General features: G+C 38.2%; 1 protein-coding gene across 2 annotated transcripts in view; it reads right to left on the bottom strand.

Annotated features, from left to right (window-relative positions):
* The window catches only part of LOC122789773 (synaptotagmin-like protein 2), a 1,041,792-nt gene that overhangs the window by 92,397 nt on the left and 932,908 nt on the right, over positions 1–16,487 (bottom strand). For both annotated transcript variants that reach the window (XM_044057212.1, XM_044057213.1), the window contains exon 13: positions 15,992–16,153. In XM_044057212.1, coding sequence (XP_043913147.1) covers positions 15,992–16,153 — 162 coding nt within the window. The remainder of the gene's footprint in view (positions 1–15,991; positions 16,154–16,487) is intronic.

The following is a 16,487-nucleotide window of genomic DNA, read 5'->3' as shown; positions in this document are numbered from 1 at the left end:
GCAAAAAGCAAAAAAGAGAGAGCAACCAGCAAAAGTCAAAAATGTTAATATAAAAGAAAAGGCTGGCTAGGCCGAGTAGTACAAACACTTTAATAAAAATTATATAAAACAAAGGACTGTTAAAACAGGATAAGCGTTTTCATACACAAAGGTACTTCTTCAAATCCAATACAAAACACCACACCCAGACTGAATTTATAGCTTAATGCCTGAGATCACGTGACTTTAAAATTGGCTTAATAGGGATAACTTCATTTAAACCCTTGCCTTCATTGGCTCAAAACAAATGCATCCACTTTATTTCCACACATTCAGTTTTAGTCCTAACATCATTTCCTCTTAAGTTTGGTGTGTATAATACCAATACCATCAATTTAAACCAGTGATTTAACCCTGCTGTCTTTACATGTTTTGATAGTGCATTTCTATCATCACCCTTCATTTTACTATAGACATGTTCTCTTATTTGATCCCTTAGACTCTGGTTCGTCTTCCCAATATAGAAACTTTTGCAGTCCACACATGATGCACAATACACAACATTCTGGCTGCTACAATCAGCATAGAGTCTAATGTCATAAGAACGTCCCGTGTCTGGGTGTACAAACTGGTCATCAGTGTCTATAAACCTGCACACATTACAATGCTGGCAAGGATATGTTCCTATCCTGTCACTTGCTGCATTGCTTCTTCTATTAATTAAAGGCATATAACACAACATCTTTCTCAGTGAGGGGCGATTCTTAAAACAAAAAGAGGGAGCATCTCCCAGTAAACCTTTGCAATTCTCATGAGAGACAAGAACCCTCCAATGTTTCCTAATGATCCCACAAATGGGGCCTGAGTCCTTGGAGTATGTAAGACTCATTCGTGTTGGCTATCTTGACTTCGTGGCCGAAGTGATAGACTGTCCGGCCTGTTCATTAAAGTATGGTCTAGTGCGGGTATCCCTCAACATGACTGCATCATTCTTGATATATCATCATTGATGATATTGAGGTTTTACATGATTAACGGGCTGCTGTGACATCTATTAATCTACCGGTGACTGAAGTGCAAAACAGAATGGAAGAAATAGCTGGCCAGGCAGAAAATGTGGAACTACAACTGAGTGCAGGCTTGTAGAAGGTATCTGAGTTTTTCTGGGTGCTGGAAGAAGACGAAGGAGGATTGGATTTGTTTGGATCTCTGAAAACTGTGGTGGCAGAGTGGACGAGCTTCAAGAAATTATTACTTTGAATTAAGTAGATTCTATACCACTGGCTGTCTTACAGAGGAGATATAGGAAACCAAGTGTTATTTTTATGTAGTCTTTGATGATGTACAAATAAAAACTGGTACTGTGAAATATAGTGCAACCAGGGAAAAACATATTTGGCAGGGCATGTAGTCCATGATTAATCAAATCCAACTTTTTAACAAAGACTGCAGTATGTGGATGTTATTAAGGGGTGTAGGTGATGTCGTCTGAAATATAAGCTGCCTTCCCTGCAGTGTTAACAGTGTTTCTAGAGATGATTTGTTCACTTTTAATAATGCAGAAGTGATGGCTAAATTAAATGAGTTGCCAATATATTAACTTCATGAAGTGATGAACACTAATTGAACAGGGATTTCAAATCTGGGAGATTCTGCAGTGGAATACAAGTAGCAGAGAATGACTTGTCTCCATACAGTGCCACAGGGAAAAGATGCTGCAGGGGATTCCTACCTCTGTCTATGAAGTATTATCAACAGAAATCTTTGTTAAATCCTAACTGTTGTAGTATATTTTACAGGCTGACTCATTAAAAGATGTGACCTATCTGTGTTAAGAGGCAACTTGAAGATTCAACCATTGAAACAAGAAAGTAGGATCTCTATTTCAGCTGTTGTACTTGGTGTAAAATGCAATTAATAAAAGGGATCCCTTTCATCCCTTTCCTCAGTTTCATATATTTCTGATATGTGATGTGAATATATTTTGGAATTCAATAAACAGTGAGGCAGCTCATGTACCAAAACAGACTAGGCAAATATTTTCTTTATTACTGAAAAAGATGTTTTGGTTGATATTAGATGCAGTAGATACGGGACTTACAAAATGGGGATATCAATATTTTATTTTGAGACGATACCACTGAATTAACCATGAAAAATACAATAGTAGCAGAATCTGGTTCTACATATGCTATAACTTATTGTTTAGTTAATTTTCAGATAGTAAATGTAGCCCTACAGCACATAAGAGTTCACAGAATCATAGGAAATTCAAGGCATTGAATCACAAGACTATTTGCACCTTACCAATATCCACCATCCTACTGTAACCCCGTTCTCAAGAAGGTCAAATCAGGTCAGTCTCAGAGTAAATTTATGGTTGAGTTATTATATAATTTCAGTACTCTTAGGCATGACACTGTTTAATTAGTGTGCTTTTAAATTTGCATGCCTTAACACTCAAACAAGTATCTGAAAACTGTTTTACATCAGTATGTTTAACAATATAATGGTAATTACTGAGACACATACTTAAATGATAGTTGTGTGAGTGTTATTGGGTCAGTACAGAACATGAATAAAAGTACTTGTTTCTTGAGACAAAAATATCGTTTCAGAATCATGTCATTTTTGTAAATAATAGGAGTTGAACATCTGGGACCTCGATTATACTTACTAGTATCACTGAAGATATTTATGATAAGGTAATGGATGCATTTATGTAATCAGTGCATAGAAAATGAGGGAGTACAGATGCAAGAATATTAGGACTTGGTTGGTAGTGGATGAGTTTAACTGCATGGAAAAGTTTTGATAAGCGTAAAGGTGCACGAGATCTTCTGGGTCTGGAAGGGGAGCACTGACTGTAATATGGTATGGATCGTGGTAACTACAGGAGGTTATATTAGTGAGGGGTTAAAGGGAAATAGTTTTTGCCATTCATTATAAAATTCTTTTGATATAGAAACTGAAAGTTTTTTTTCTGATGTTGACAGTCTCTTAGAAATATGAAGTTAGAAGAAAGGTGTCTGAGACCTGGTTATCTTGTTGGTTTTCTAATGGGTGGGCTAGGCAAAATATATAATTAACAGCTGCATGATGAAATGGAAAGTTGAGAGATCTGAAATGATTTACTGAAACAGCCGTACACAAACTAAGAAGAAAAAAAGCAAGTAACCGGTCTGCCAACCACAAACTGTTTATTGAATTGAGCGCTTTCGTCAGGCATTCGCACCAAGACATCTTCAGAATAAAAACAGCTGTAACCAACTTCCATTTAAATAAGCAACCAGTCAAGTCACATGTATGAACAGTGCTAGAGTATTGGTTAAAAAACAAGAGGCAAAATGTCATAAATTGAATAACAAATACATATAAAGCCTATTTTGAAACCTATTTTGAAAACTTTAAAAATAAAAATTGATCAACCCTAATCAAACTGTTTAAAATCTGTCAACATATGTAGACTAAAAATTGAAAAATATTGTCAACATTATACTATATGTAAAATTCAGACTTTAATTTTAAATAACTTGAAATCGACACTGTTTCATTTAAACCAGTTTTGCTTGTAGCATTGCTTCTGAGCTGCCAGAGTAGTTCTTTGTATTCAAGAAATAACTCCATTGGCCCGCCTCTACTATTTTCAGTGCAAACCTGTTCTAAAACAGCAAACCTAAAATTATGATTTGGGTGATCCGCTATGTGCTTGGCTAATGCATTGTTGCCATTGCCCTTCCTAATATCATAAACGTGTTGGTACGTTTATTTAATGTATTGATAGTCTTACCAATGTAAAAACATTGACAGTCCTGGCAAATAGCAATATATACAAGGTGCTTACTTTGACAGTTGAACTTTTTATGCAAGTACACTTTACAGTATCCACTAATAAAAATGACATTGGTCTCCAAAATAAAGGGGCATTGCGTACAATGTCCACATTTACGCATATAACCCTCCTTTTCGGCAGTGCAATTATGTTCCAAAAGACTCATTAAACATGTGTCCCTCCTGTATATGATACAAGGTTTGTCCTGAAATCTTGATTTACAAGTATCATCAGTAGTAAGAATTGTCCAATTGTTAAACAAGATGTCTCTAATGCTGTAAAAAAGGGGGTTAAAAGTAAGAGTCATGGCATCAGTGTAGGTAACCCCCTCCCTAGTGTTTAAAGCCGAGGTCCTAATGATGTTGGTCGGACCAGAATCCAAGGCAAAACCCAAAAGTGGAAGAAAGTGACCATTGTTTCTTTTTTCCTTTACTTCATTTAAAATAGAGTCAACAAAGGTACCGGGGTACCCCCTTCTAGTAAGCATACCCTTAAGCTTGTCAATCTCCTGTAAAAATAGTGTCCAATCACTAACCATCCTTGCTAACCGTACCCCCTGTCCTTTGACTAAAGATTTTTTCTGATGGACGGGGTGAAAGCTATCAAAATGAAGCAAGGTGTTGGAGTATGTGGGTTTTCTGTACAATGTAGAAATAAATCTATGATTCTGTAAATCCTTACTTATAGTAATGTCCAAAAAGTTGATATATTCCCTATTTTGTACTTTAGTGAATCTAAGAAAATCAGTACTTGACTTTAAGAAACAAAAAAACTGCTCAAGCTGTTCTTCATTTCCATCCCAAAAAATTAACAGTTCGTCAAGGTATCTCCCATAAAATCTGCAGTGCCTAAAAAGTGCATTCTCAAATACTGTGGTCAGTTCTCATTGGGTCAATACAGTGTTCGCAAATAGGGGGGGCAGAGGCCGCCCCCATTGCCACTCCTGTTTTCTGTTTAACTGGTTTTCAAAGGTAATGAAGTTGTTAAGTAACACTAACTCCACAAGAGTCCTGAACATCAAAATCCTAGAGTGCCCTAAAGAAGTAAAAGAACACAAATATTCGTAAAACAATTCAATGCCTGCCTGATGAGGTATAACTGTAAAAAGATCTTTGATATCCAAAGTGCTGAATATCAAGTTATCACTATACAGATTACCTTGTATTTTTTTAAGGCAGTCCCAAGAGTCTTTTAGCAAGTTGTGTTGGTCCAAAATGTGTTTTAAATTGTGGTGAATGAATTTGGCCAAGTTAAATGTTTTTGAAGCCTTCGCATCCACAATCGGTCTAAAAGGGTGTTTTCAATACTTTTATGTATCTTGGGAATGCCGAAAATTGTCGGAATTCGTGGATGTTTTTGTGTAAGGAAGTTGTGTTCACTCAGTGAAATTTGTTCATTTAAAAGCAGATCATTTAAACAAATGTCTATGTTTCTGTAGCAGATATTTGGTTCATTTGTTGAAATCTCATCATAAGAATCAGTGAACAAATGTGTTAGCATTGTTTCAGCATACCTAGCCTGATTCATAATGACCAGTCCCCCACCCTTATCCAGTTTCATAACTCTGATAGAAGTACTCTCTCTGATGGTTTTTAACAAATCAATTTCAGTATCTGTCAAATTGTGCATAACTACATTGTTTTAACCATGGTGTAGTTTATGGATTTGTTCCATACAAAGATTTTCATATACATGAAGAGTTGGATGTAAGGGGGGGTTGAAAGTGCTGGTTTTTCTACATTCTCCTATATTCCTATAGGAAGGATGTTCATTGTTGTTGAAATACATTTTGAAATTAAGTTTCCTTATGAACAACTTAAGTTCCAATAAAGAACTATCTACCTTGGGTGTAATAGTAGGGACAAAGTTAAGTCCCTTTTGAAAAAGGTTAGCTCATGGTGCATCAACTTCCAATTCACTATAGTTGTAAATCTTAAAATCACCAGTCTCATTGGTAATGATGTCACGTTGTAATTATGTCGTCCCCTACCAATTCTTCGGCATTCCTCTCCCCCTCCCCCTGTATGTTCTCCCTCCATTGTAGTTGTTCTGAAAGTTGCCATTCCTGGCTCTCTCTTGATAATGCTGTTGTTGTCAGTTCTGCAGATGCTCTGATCTCCTCAAAGGCGCCTCTAAAGGGATAACCTGCTCAGTCATATCACTCAAATTGTCATCAACCATGTTAGGGTCCCCTAAAGGGTGGGTAGTCCCCCCTTACTTCAAAACCTATGCTGCTGTTGTTAGTTAAGGGATAAGCCCTTTCCTGCTCATATTCTAACCTGTCCCTTTCCAATTTTATACCTTTTTTATTTTTAAGTACAACCATAGCTTTGTCAATGTTCACTAACACAGCATTGTATTCATTAACTTTAGTCTGGAACAACAAATCATTGTGTAAACCTTCATTAATGGCATCTATTTTAATTTTTAAATCATTCATTTTCTTATTATTGTCTCTAATAAGAACATCAAGTAACTTGCAACCGTGTTTGTTAAACAAAGTAAGCAGTTCCTTATGCAATTCTGAACCAGCAACAGTACCTGTGGGAAATTTCCAAGTTCTAAGTCCCTTTGGAATCTGTTGTCGATGAACACATTCCTTAAGATAACAGTTCTCTACTTGTAGCTTACGTAGCTTCATGACTTCCTTCTCAAAACTCTTAATTTGTTGGTCCACAGTCCCTCGACCTGTTCTAATGTGGTCGGGCCCAAAATCACACTGTAATCCACTAGTAATCCATTCAGAAAAATAAAGTACTGGAGTAGAATTCATGATGTTGCCTCCGCTTCTTAAAACTCCTTGGCCAGTAGGTGAACTGCTCCGTTCCGTTGCCATGGAAATAGGGCTGCCCTGCCCTGCCCTGGAGGAATAGAAGCACTCACGGAGCCACTAGCTGCCTGCAAAGGATAAGCAGGTTGATAAACTTTTTTAGATAACCCTGCCAGGTTGTGTACAGGAACTTAGGTGAAGTAGTTAATTATAATGGAAGGGAGCATTTGAGGAGACAGAGAAGTGTCTGCAGAGATATACTGTCTGAAGGCAACAGGCTGGACATGATTGCCTGTATGCTGTTAGAGAACTAGCTATATAACAGCTTTACAATATAATGGGTTCTATTAATAAGGGCAGAGAAGAACTAGAATATATAAGAGAGGTGCAGTAATATAATTGGATTGATATAAATATAGGGAAATAAATGACAGAAAAAAAGGGATGATACAGAAAAATAGTATAAAGTTATATTTTAGTAAGATGGCATTTAGCACAGAGGTTTAAGGTTCTGAGTTGTTAATGAGGTCCTTCTTGTAGCACAGGGTACAGCGTTTGATTCCTTCTACCTCCATTTCCTTTGTGTGTCCCTTTTGTTTTGGAAAGAACATTACAATTTGACATAATACAGAAGGAGGACGATGGCTTACTAAGGATAAATGATTTTCTACAGTGGTGAGGAAATAATTTTATGTTGCGCAAATTATAAATAAAGGTATGGCATCTAAGTCCATGGAAGTCACTGTTCCACTGTATATGGCATTCATCAGACCTATCATTGAGTATAATACCCCCTTTGGTATGTACCTGACCAGGCATATCCAATAATTGGAATGTCCACAGAGTTTCCTCACTAAAAGAATACAGAGCATAAGTAAAACGTCCTATGCAGACTGCTTCAAGTCCTATCACTGTATTCTGTCTCCTACAGGCTTTTGAGGGGAGATCTATGCCTGGCATACAGGGCATTGTCAGACCCCACTCTAATGGACCTCCTGCATATTCACAAAACAAACAGCACCAAAATTACCCATTCTAAAGGCTTAAACCTTGCCTGTGATATAAATAGGACCTGCTAGAGAGACAGATATGTATCCCAGAGACTACCCCTTCTATGCAACAGGCTCCCCATCCATGTGAAGCAGAGTTCCTTCCTAACCCAATTCAAGTGTAACCTGGACAACTGGATGGGAAACTGGAAATTCATCCCTGGTTTGGCACCTATGTCTCAAATGGACATAGGTAACCTGTAAATGGTTCATCTCCCAGGCCCATGCTTACACTTATTAAGGGTGTCACAAAAGGAAATCTGCCAGCCCAGCTATCTGGAGTTTTGTAAATAATTATATGTCATTTGTGAATATTAATATGATTTATATTGAAGTGTGACAGAAGGTGATAATACCAGCCCAAATATCTGAATTTTTTAAGTGGCTGTGTGTCATTTGTAAATATCAACATGATTCCTATGCCTGTGTTACAAATGTATTAGAACTGTATGTCATATTGTACAGAAGTGATATTTTAGTACTGAGCAGAAATGTATATGCACTATTGTAACTGTTTACATATATATTTTAACAGGGGAAACTGAAACACAGGAGAATAACTTGCAAAACATAAGAAGAATAGTTGAGATTGAAGTACTTTATTACTGGGCTATAAAAAGAGATGTTATCTTTCAGTTTCAGTGCAATAGGAGACATAATGTCTAGAACTAGACGTTTTTTTATTGCCTTTAAATGTGGAGGAGTGTAAATTATTTTACGACTTCCACCATTTGCCTTACTTCTAAGAGAAGTCCTTGTTTAAGTATTTTCACAGAGAGCTGCTAAATGCTACCAGCTGCATTGGGGGGATTCACCTGGGATAGTCATATGACAAGAAGTGATGTCATGCTGCAAGTATTCCAGCAGTAATATTTGAAATATTAATTTAAGAACTCTCTGAGAGAGAGAGACTGAGCATTTCTGTATTGGTCTTTGACCTGACATCAGCTGGGAAACCCACTCACCACATCTGTCTTGCCTTGTTCTGTAAGTAAGTTAACTAGGGTACACTAATTTTTCTTAGAGTCAGACAGGAATATAGTGAAGTATAGCTTAAATGTTTTCTGTATTTATTTGAGACTGTCCTGCAATGTTGTTTTAACTATTTCCTGTGATTCTGAACTCCGCCGTAACTGTGATTGTTTGCCAAGTATTTTCTTGTTCTTTTATTATTTATTATTAAATATATTTAAAACCTTTCAATTGCAGCTGGTCTGTCTAGAGATATTTACGTTCTGAGAGTACTTGCATATCTATTTGGTGATACTGTGTGGGCCACTAATAATAGCCTTGCTCTTGGTCAAACTACCATTTGGATTAATAGTAGCATTACACAGTAAGATTAGACACCCTTTGCTAAGGGCCTTAAGGTAGCTGATAAGTAGTGGCTGGTGGCAGTGAAAACTACCTTATAGTCTGGGCAGCAGGGTGCATAGCTAGTAAACCTGTGCCAGCCTTTCCCAGGTGTGTGTGTGTGTGTGTGTGTGTGTGTGTGTGTGTGTGTGTGCGTGTCTTTATAAATCAAATCTCTACTTGGGCAGGGACACGAAGCACTGGTTGGACAGAGAGGGTGCTGGAAGTCTTGGCTTGGACACTCAGCTGAGATCTCAACCCTATAGCTGTGCCAGTGGGGAGTCTTATCAGGGATCTGGAGAAAGAGTGAGAAACCAGTCCCAGACTGACTGTGGTCTCTGTGTGCTCTTAAGGGAAACTGCACTTTACTGTATGTGTTCTTGTCATCCTCCCACTGTGTACATCTCTCACTGTTGCCAGTGGTGAGGATTGAGGCTCCTTGAATGCTGGCCCAATGGTGGGGCATCACAAAGGGTATCAAAACTTGCCAGAGATTTGTGATGCATGGCTAGACTTAAAGAGGCCCTTGTGGTCATTAGCCTAGTAAACAAGTATGAACCTATGAACCTATATGTGAAATGTAATTCTGTATACTTCAATAACAGTAAAATAGAGACAATGTTGTTCCAAGATAAGGGTTTATAATAATTACTGAAATTAATTGCTTAATGTGGAATAAATCCAGAATATATTAAGTGCCTTGTGTTCATGATTATGCATTGTGAGGCTTTCAAGATCAGTAATAAGATTCAAAACTAGAGGCTGCACAGCCACACAACATACTACTGCATGACAGATATTATCAGCACAGTTGTTACTCAGCTCTGTATTCAAGTCAAAGTTTCATCATTTGGTGTACTAAATGGTACTAAACAAATGGAGGACAGCAATGGTCATGTCCCTGCTCAAGGGAGGGTCATCCACTGACTCAGGTAACTACAGACCTGTATGTCTGACGAGCATCATATGTAAATCCATGGAAAGACTTATCCTAGAAGTAATCAATAAGGACACAGAAAACATCCAAACCCTGGACCCATCCCAGTTTGTTTTTCTCAAAGGCAGGCCATGCTTACTTAAACAAGTAAACTTTTCCAAAAGGGACACCCAAAGCAATAGACAAAGGCAAGACAGTACATATTGCCTACCTAGACCTGGCCAAAGCTTTGGCACAGTACCCCACTCAGGCATTGTAGAAAAGCTTACTAAATTAAGAGTAAACCCCTATGTCACCTGCAGGATTGCCAACTGGCTCATATATACAGGACATAGGAATTCAAGGCAGGGGAAACCACCTTCACAAAAAGACCAGTCATTAGTGGAGTCCTATGAGGGTTGGTGCTTGGACCACTCTTGTTTGGCATCTACTTCTTAGAAGTCCAAGTGTGTGGATCACTGTAAGTTGGGAGCAGTTACTGAATCCCCAAAAGAATCAACCATCCTCCATGAAGGCTTGTCCCAAACAAATAATGTGTGCCAGAGTGATGGACTGGGGAAACTACCACATTGACATTGCATTTTTATTTATAACTGTAATCTATTACCTATTCTTCTAGAGACAGAGGTTCAAGACACAAGAATAGTATCTATTAGTATAATGAAGTCTGTTTTAAGTGTTAAACCATTTTAGAATGATGCTAATAAATGTTATTTTAATGCAATACAGTACTGAAGCAAACATGTATAGATGTACAGTAGAACTGTTCTAGTGAAAAAAAAACAGAATAATTTTTCAAAATGATTGAAAAATATGGTTTACTGTTATAGAGAATAGGCTGCAGTGAAGAAGCTCTATAGTAAATGTCACAAACTGTGCAGGAGTGTTTGTATTATCTTTTTCAAAATGTTCAATGTGCCATTTTGAAGTCTATTTTCTAGACCTACCCTTTCGTGGATTTGAACCTGATCTTCAGCTCCTATCCAGAAATTGTCAGGGGCTTAGTATGGCTTACTGGTTGACATAATTTGTGAGACCTCAGTATAACGTTCAAGAAAGAGTCCTTGTTTGATTTTAACTGATATTTTATCCCTCACCAAATCTGCCTTATGGCTCCACTACCTTTACCAAATTGGCCCATGTATTCCAATTGGGGTGAGAGCCAGTCATCTTCATTCCTGCCTGGAGTTCTTCAATAGCCCATTCATTACCCCCTGTGGTAAGAGTTGGACGGTAGGGAGGGGGACAACTTTCAGGTTTGACAAGACAGGCTCTCCCTCCCCCCAGTGAAGCACCTCCAACCTTTCACAACAACTTTAGCCCTCAGAGCTCTGCCACTGGGAGCATGCCTCTACACTGCTCTCTTTCAGATACATGCTAATACATGTGGGCAAACACATGCTCAAAGACTCACATTTCATGAGTACAATGCCTAGTGCTTTTGCTTTTTGTCAGGCACCAGAGCTGCCAGTTAGACTGAGCCATAGTCCTGGCTTTATTCCTCTACAAGAGTTGGCTGATTTAAACGGATCTTTTACAGTTGTTGACCTAATATGGAAGAATAAACATGGCAAATAGTCTCTACTATTCAGCAGAACTTAAGGAAATAGAACCTTTATTCCTGTTTTGACAATAGAAGCATATATGTTAAATGTGATTTAGCAAGATATTGCAGTATCAAAGTAAAAGTCATCTACCAGTCATCTTTGGTTCCATTTTAAACATTAACAGTCATTTGTGAGTGCAGCCCTTACAGTATTATGGTGCTTGGTGTAATTCATCAAGAAGAACTATGGTACCGTTAGTAAATTATTTGGAGAATATTTTGGAAATGTTACTTCTGATAATGGGATTGTTTCAATCTCTGTAACATTTAACCTCTTAAAAATTAATAAAAATATTGTGAAATGCAACAAAAGCAATGTAGATAGTGAAATGATGGTATCTACATCACAACAATGAATCAGTAAATGTCGAACGCTCACATAAGCGAATATTTACGTACTTGAAAACTGTAATTTGGGGGGCTGAGCCCCCCACTAAATATATATTCCTACTCCGAGATCGCAATACAGTGAGGAAAGGGCAAAAATCCTGATCTTCACTGTACACTGAACAAAATATATCAACTTTGAGGATGTGAATGTTCGCTAATGTGAGCGTTTGACATTTACTGATTTGATGTTCTGATATAGATCCAAACGATAGGGGAAAACAGCATGGCATACCGTTTTTTGAACTTACAGAGCAGCATAGCAATATATGTTTAATTGCTGCAGCAACTGGGGCAAAGAACTGCTGTGTGTGGAATGGCTGGTAAGAAAACAGTCAGTAGTTTAGCAGTATATGTTTAGTTTCTTTAATTTATGTTTTTAGTACTGATCTGGAGATTTCTGCAAATTCACATAATATAATAATGCTACAGAAAAGCAATCATTTCCACCTAAAGTCCTAACAGCCATGTAATCTAAAGAGCAAGTTTGGTCTTTTACATAGTAACAAATATTGCAGAAACAAAATCCTTTTTAGGCAATCATGGTGCATATTTACTTTCTTACTCATATAATAATGCAAAAAAATCAAAGTAAATGACAAAAGAGGTAGGTTAGGTATAAAGACCAGGGGAAACTATTCATATACATTTCTACTACGAATGCATTAAAGCACAGGGTAAAAACTCTCTTTTGCTACTTTTTTCCCCCTAGAGCCAGTGTAGTATTTTAAATGTACTTTTCTCAGAAGCCAAGAAACTAGCTTTTGTTTGTCCTTTACTTCTATTTTTCTTCTTCTTCTTTCGGCTTTTCCTGGTTAGGGGTCGCCACAGTGGATCACCTGTCCGCTCATGATTGGCAGTGGAGTTTTAAGGTGTCGAGTTGCCAGCCCGACACCCAACCTTCCGCAGAAGGCACACACACACACGCACTCAGGCCTAGGGCCAATTTAGTGTCCAATCCACCTACAGCATATCTTTGGGATGTGGGAGGAAACTGGAGCACCCAGAGGAAACCCACGTGACCACAGGGATGACATGCAGACTCCGTACAGAAGGCACCCTAGCCAAGGATCGAACTGTAAAACCTCTTGCTGTGAGGCAGCAATGCTAACCGCTGCACCACCGCAGCCGCCCTCTTGTCCTTTACTTCTATATAAAAACAAAACACTCTTACTGAAAAAGCAGACTAAGCACAAGAAACAGTGACAATGCATTTCCCAACCCATTAAACTACAAGAGACGTGCTAGGATTCATACTCACATAGCATATAGTGAAGTTATAAGCAGCAACTATGTGAAGGGTACAGAAAATGAAAAGACAAATATCTAATGAATTTGCTAACAGCCTGGAACAACCCACTGGACAGCCTTTTCAGGAGCAGCCCATGGGTGCTGTGTGGTGGAGTAACTTGACAGACTCGCACAAAAGACAAATGAAGATCGAGGGAATCAAACCATGTACAACAGAAAGCAACTTTTTAACAGCTCATAGCCTTAGCGAAAATAAGTGCTACACAGACCGATGTAGCCCCAACAGTGCATTTCTCACCTGTGTGCCTGCAAAAAACAAGGTAAATTAAAATGTATTCATGGTTACAACATTAACATCAAACTCGTAAACTTCATGCTGTCCAATTTATTTGCTAAATAATTAGCAGAATGTCATCATTAAGGAACCCAAGGATCACATCCAAAGAACATGGTTTATATTGTGAAGTTCTTGTTTACTACAATAAATTTCCTTCCTTTGCCCCACAACTACTCTGGTTTTATAGGAAGTTACTAAGCTTGCCGTCCAGGGGGCCACTGAGAACCTTAGCCCAAATTTCCAGTTGCCCCAAGCACTGTGATTAAATCACTTGCTCAAAGAAGTGGCATAAATAAATATCTGTCAAAATCAAACATTCTGCAAAACTGGTGACAGATAAGAGCAGGCTACTCTAAATCACTTAAAATGTTAACAGAACAACAGATTTTACACCAACATGTTTTATGTTTTGCAGCAACACATATTTTCTGAACCCCAGAACCTGAAACTGTAATGATTAACAGTAATCCTGAGTAATTTATAAGGGTCTGGCAGTTGGATTAATGTTCTTGCCTCCGATACCTAAGATACAAGGTTTGGCTTTGAGCAAGCCACTCAACTAAGTAGGGCATTTTACACACACACACACACACACACACACACACACACACACACACACACACACACACACACACACACACACACACACACACACACACACGCTTTCCCATTCAGTTGCTGCAAAAAAAGAAAAACAGCTTGGTGGCTTGACAAATCTTTCTGTTTAACTGGTGCAAAAAACAAAAAAAAACTTATTGTTATACAAGTGTGCTGTGTTCCACTCAAACCAAGTGTCAATTCTCTCAATACTGTGCTTGCCAGTCCTAGTCTCTTTCATTGGCTGATGCTATGAGCCAATGAGACTGGAGATGGAAGGGCACACAGACCAGCAAATAAGAGTAGCAGCTGCTGAGAGTAGGAAAGATTGTGGCAGCAGTATTATATTTTTTACATTAATGTTAAAAAAGAATGTTTAATTTAATGCATTTCTGAGCCCCCCCCAACTGGTATGGATCCCTAAGGCAAATGCCTAGGTTACCTCGAGCTGAATCTGGCTATGGCACCAAAAGTAAGAATGTATTTTTTTCCTCAGGCTGGCCAAGCACTACAGGCAAATATTTTCATTACAATCTGTGTGCAAATGGAAGGTTGAGCTTCAGTTTTTAACCAGACCCAAAAGTCACTTATCTCGATTTCTTTTGACTGAGTGGTGGGGTTGCCTTCATTCTAGCTGAAGCTTCATAATCTCAGACCCTTATACTGTAATCAAGCTAATGCCTGTACATTTTTCCAAGCTGGCAATCTTCTTCCAATTGCCTATCAAGTTAAAATGTATGGTATGGGGTTTGGAAGATGTCTGCATCTATCTGAATCGAGTTTAAACTTTTATGAATTTTTTTTCAAGGCTGGCCTGTCAGTGTAGCAGCTACATTTCTGCCTATAGGTTCTGCTAGTGAACTTTGTTTCAGAAGGTTAGATAAAGTAGGGCGAGGTTGGTGTGTGTGTGTGTGTGTGTGTGTGTGTGTGTGTGTGTGTGTGTGGTGGGATTTATGTAAATTATCAACCATAAGAAATGACATGGGTTGAAGGCAGATGCCTACATTATTAATTAACTAGTTAATTCAGTAATTTATTTATTGATGTATTCTTCGTTTGCCTACTTAATCCAGTGCAGAATCATGAGAAGCTGGAATCTGCTCCAGTATTCAGTGATCATAAAATATAGAACTTAATCCTGAATGGAGCTTTAACCTATCCCAGAATGTACACACACACAATGCATGCGCGTGTACACAGAAACACATACATATGTATACATACATGCACACACAAATAAACACACACATGCATACCCATATGCATCTTGGAAAATTTAGAGAATCAGCAAATTCCCTAAAACATGTTTTTGGGATTTGGCAGGATACTAGAACACCTAGTTAAAACCCATGCAGACACAAGGATGACATGAAGATTCCACACAGAAGGCAGCGCCAGTAAAGAATGATAGAACAACGTTCTGCAAGGCAGCAGTGCTATCCACTGTGCCACCCCAGGTGGGTACATGACAAGCTTAATTTCATCAATTTACAGTCTCAGTCCAGGTGGTCTATGTGAAGACCCTCTATACAGTCAGTACTATGGCTGCCTTAATAACATAATCATTATCCAGCCCAGCAATCTGCCATGCCTTCGTTACATGTAAGAAAGGTAATTTTCATCATACAAGAGCAGACGTGTCTGAACAAATGTAGTATTGAAACATTGCACATAAGCAGGAGCAATACTGCACAGCAGTTTAGAGGCAGAAGTCAGGCACTTACTGGCTTGATTATTGAGATGGGGTCCTAAATGTTAGCAAACTTCACCTACAGCATGTACAGAGTAAAATTAAAAATTTGTCTTATTTCTGTTTGCTGTGTGCAGTCAAGAGGGGATTAAATAAATAAAGCAGATAATCATATGCATTAGCAGTTATATTGTTATACATACCCTAGGTTTTAAAGGGTACCAGTTCAGTTTTCTGTTGCTCCAATCCCAGCTGGTCAGGTCCACTTCATTCTCACCAAGAAAACTATTACGCCCCAGGGGGTCATTATGCCATACTGATAAGTTTAATTTCTGGGCCAGCAAGGCACTCTTCTCTATCTTATACTAAAAACAAATAAAAAAATACATATTTTGCAATCAGAGGCATACAGTATTAAATAAGCATTCATAATGTAGAGGCACTCATTTGCAAAACAAACAGCTGCAGACTACAAAACAATAAAAGCAATATAAGCTGAATAATAAAAAGCAGGCTTAACAAAGTGCAACTCCTAGGTTGGTTTTAGGAATCCGGCTAACAGCAGCTCATTCTTCTGGTCAGGTCAGGGGAATAAATTCAGTAATATGTAGATGAGCAAGTGGTTTCAGCCTTTCAGTTTGGATAGTCAGCCCTCATTCCTGCTTAGTAGTTTGTCGTAAATTGTTAATAAGCATTCCA

This window comes from Protopterus annectens, chromosome 15.part0 (assembly GCF_019279795.1).
Source record: "Protopterus annectens isolate FY-2018-M chromosome 15.part0, PAN1.0, whole genome shotgun sequence".
Lineage (NCBI taxonomy): Eukaryota > Metazoa > Chordata > Ceratodontiformes > Protopteridae > Protopterus > Protopterus annectens.
The sequence above is the reverse complement of the archived record's forward strand: the minus strand, read 5'-3'. Positions and strand labels throughout refer to the sequence as shown.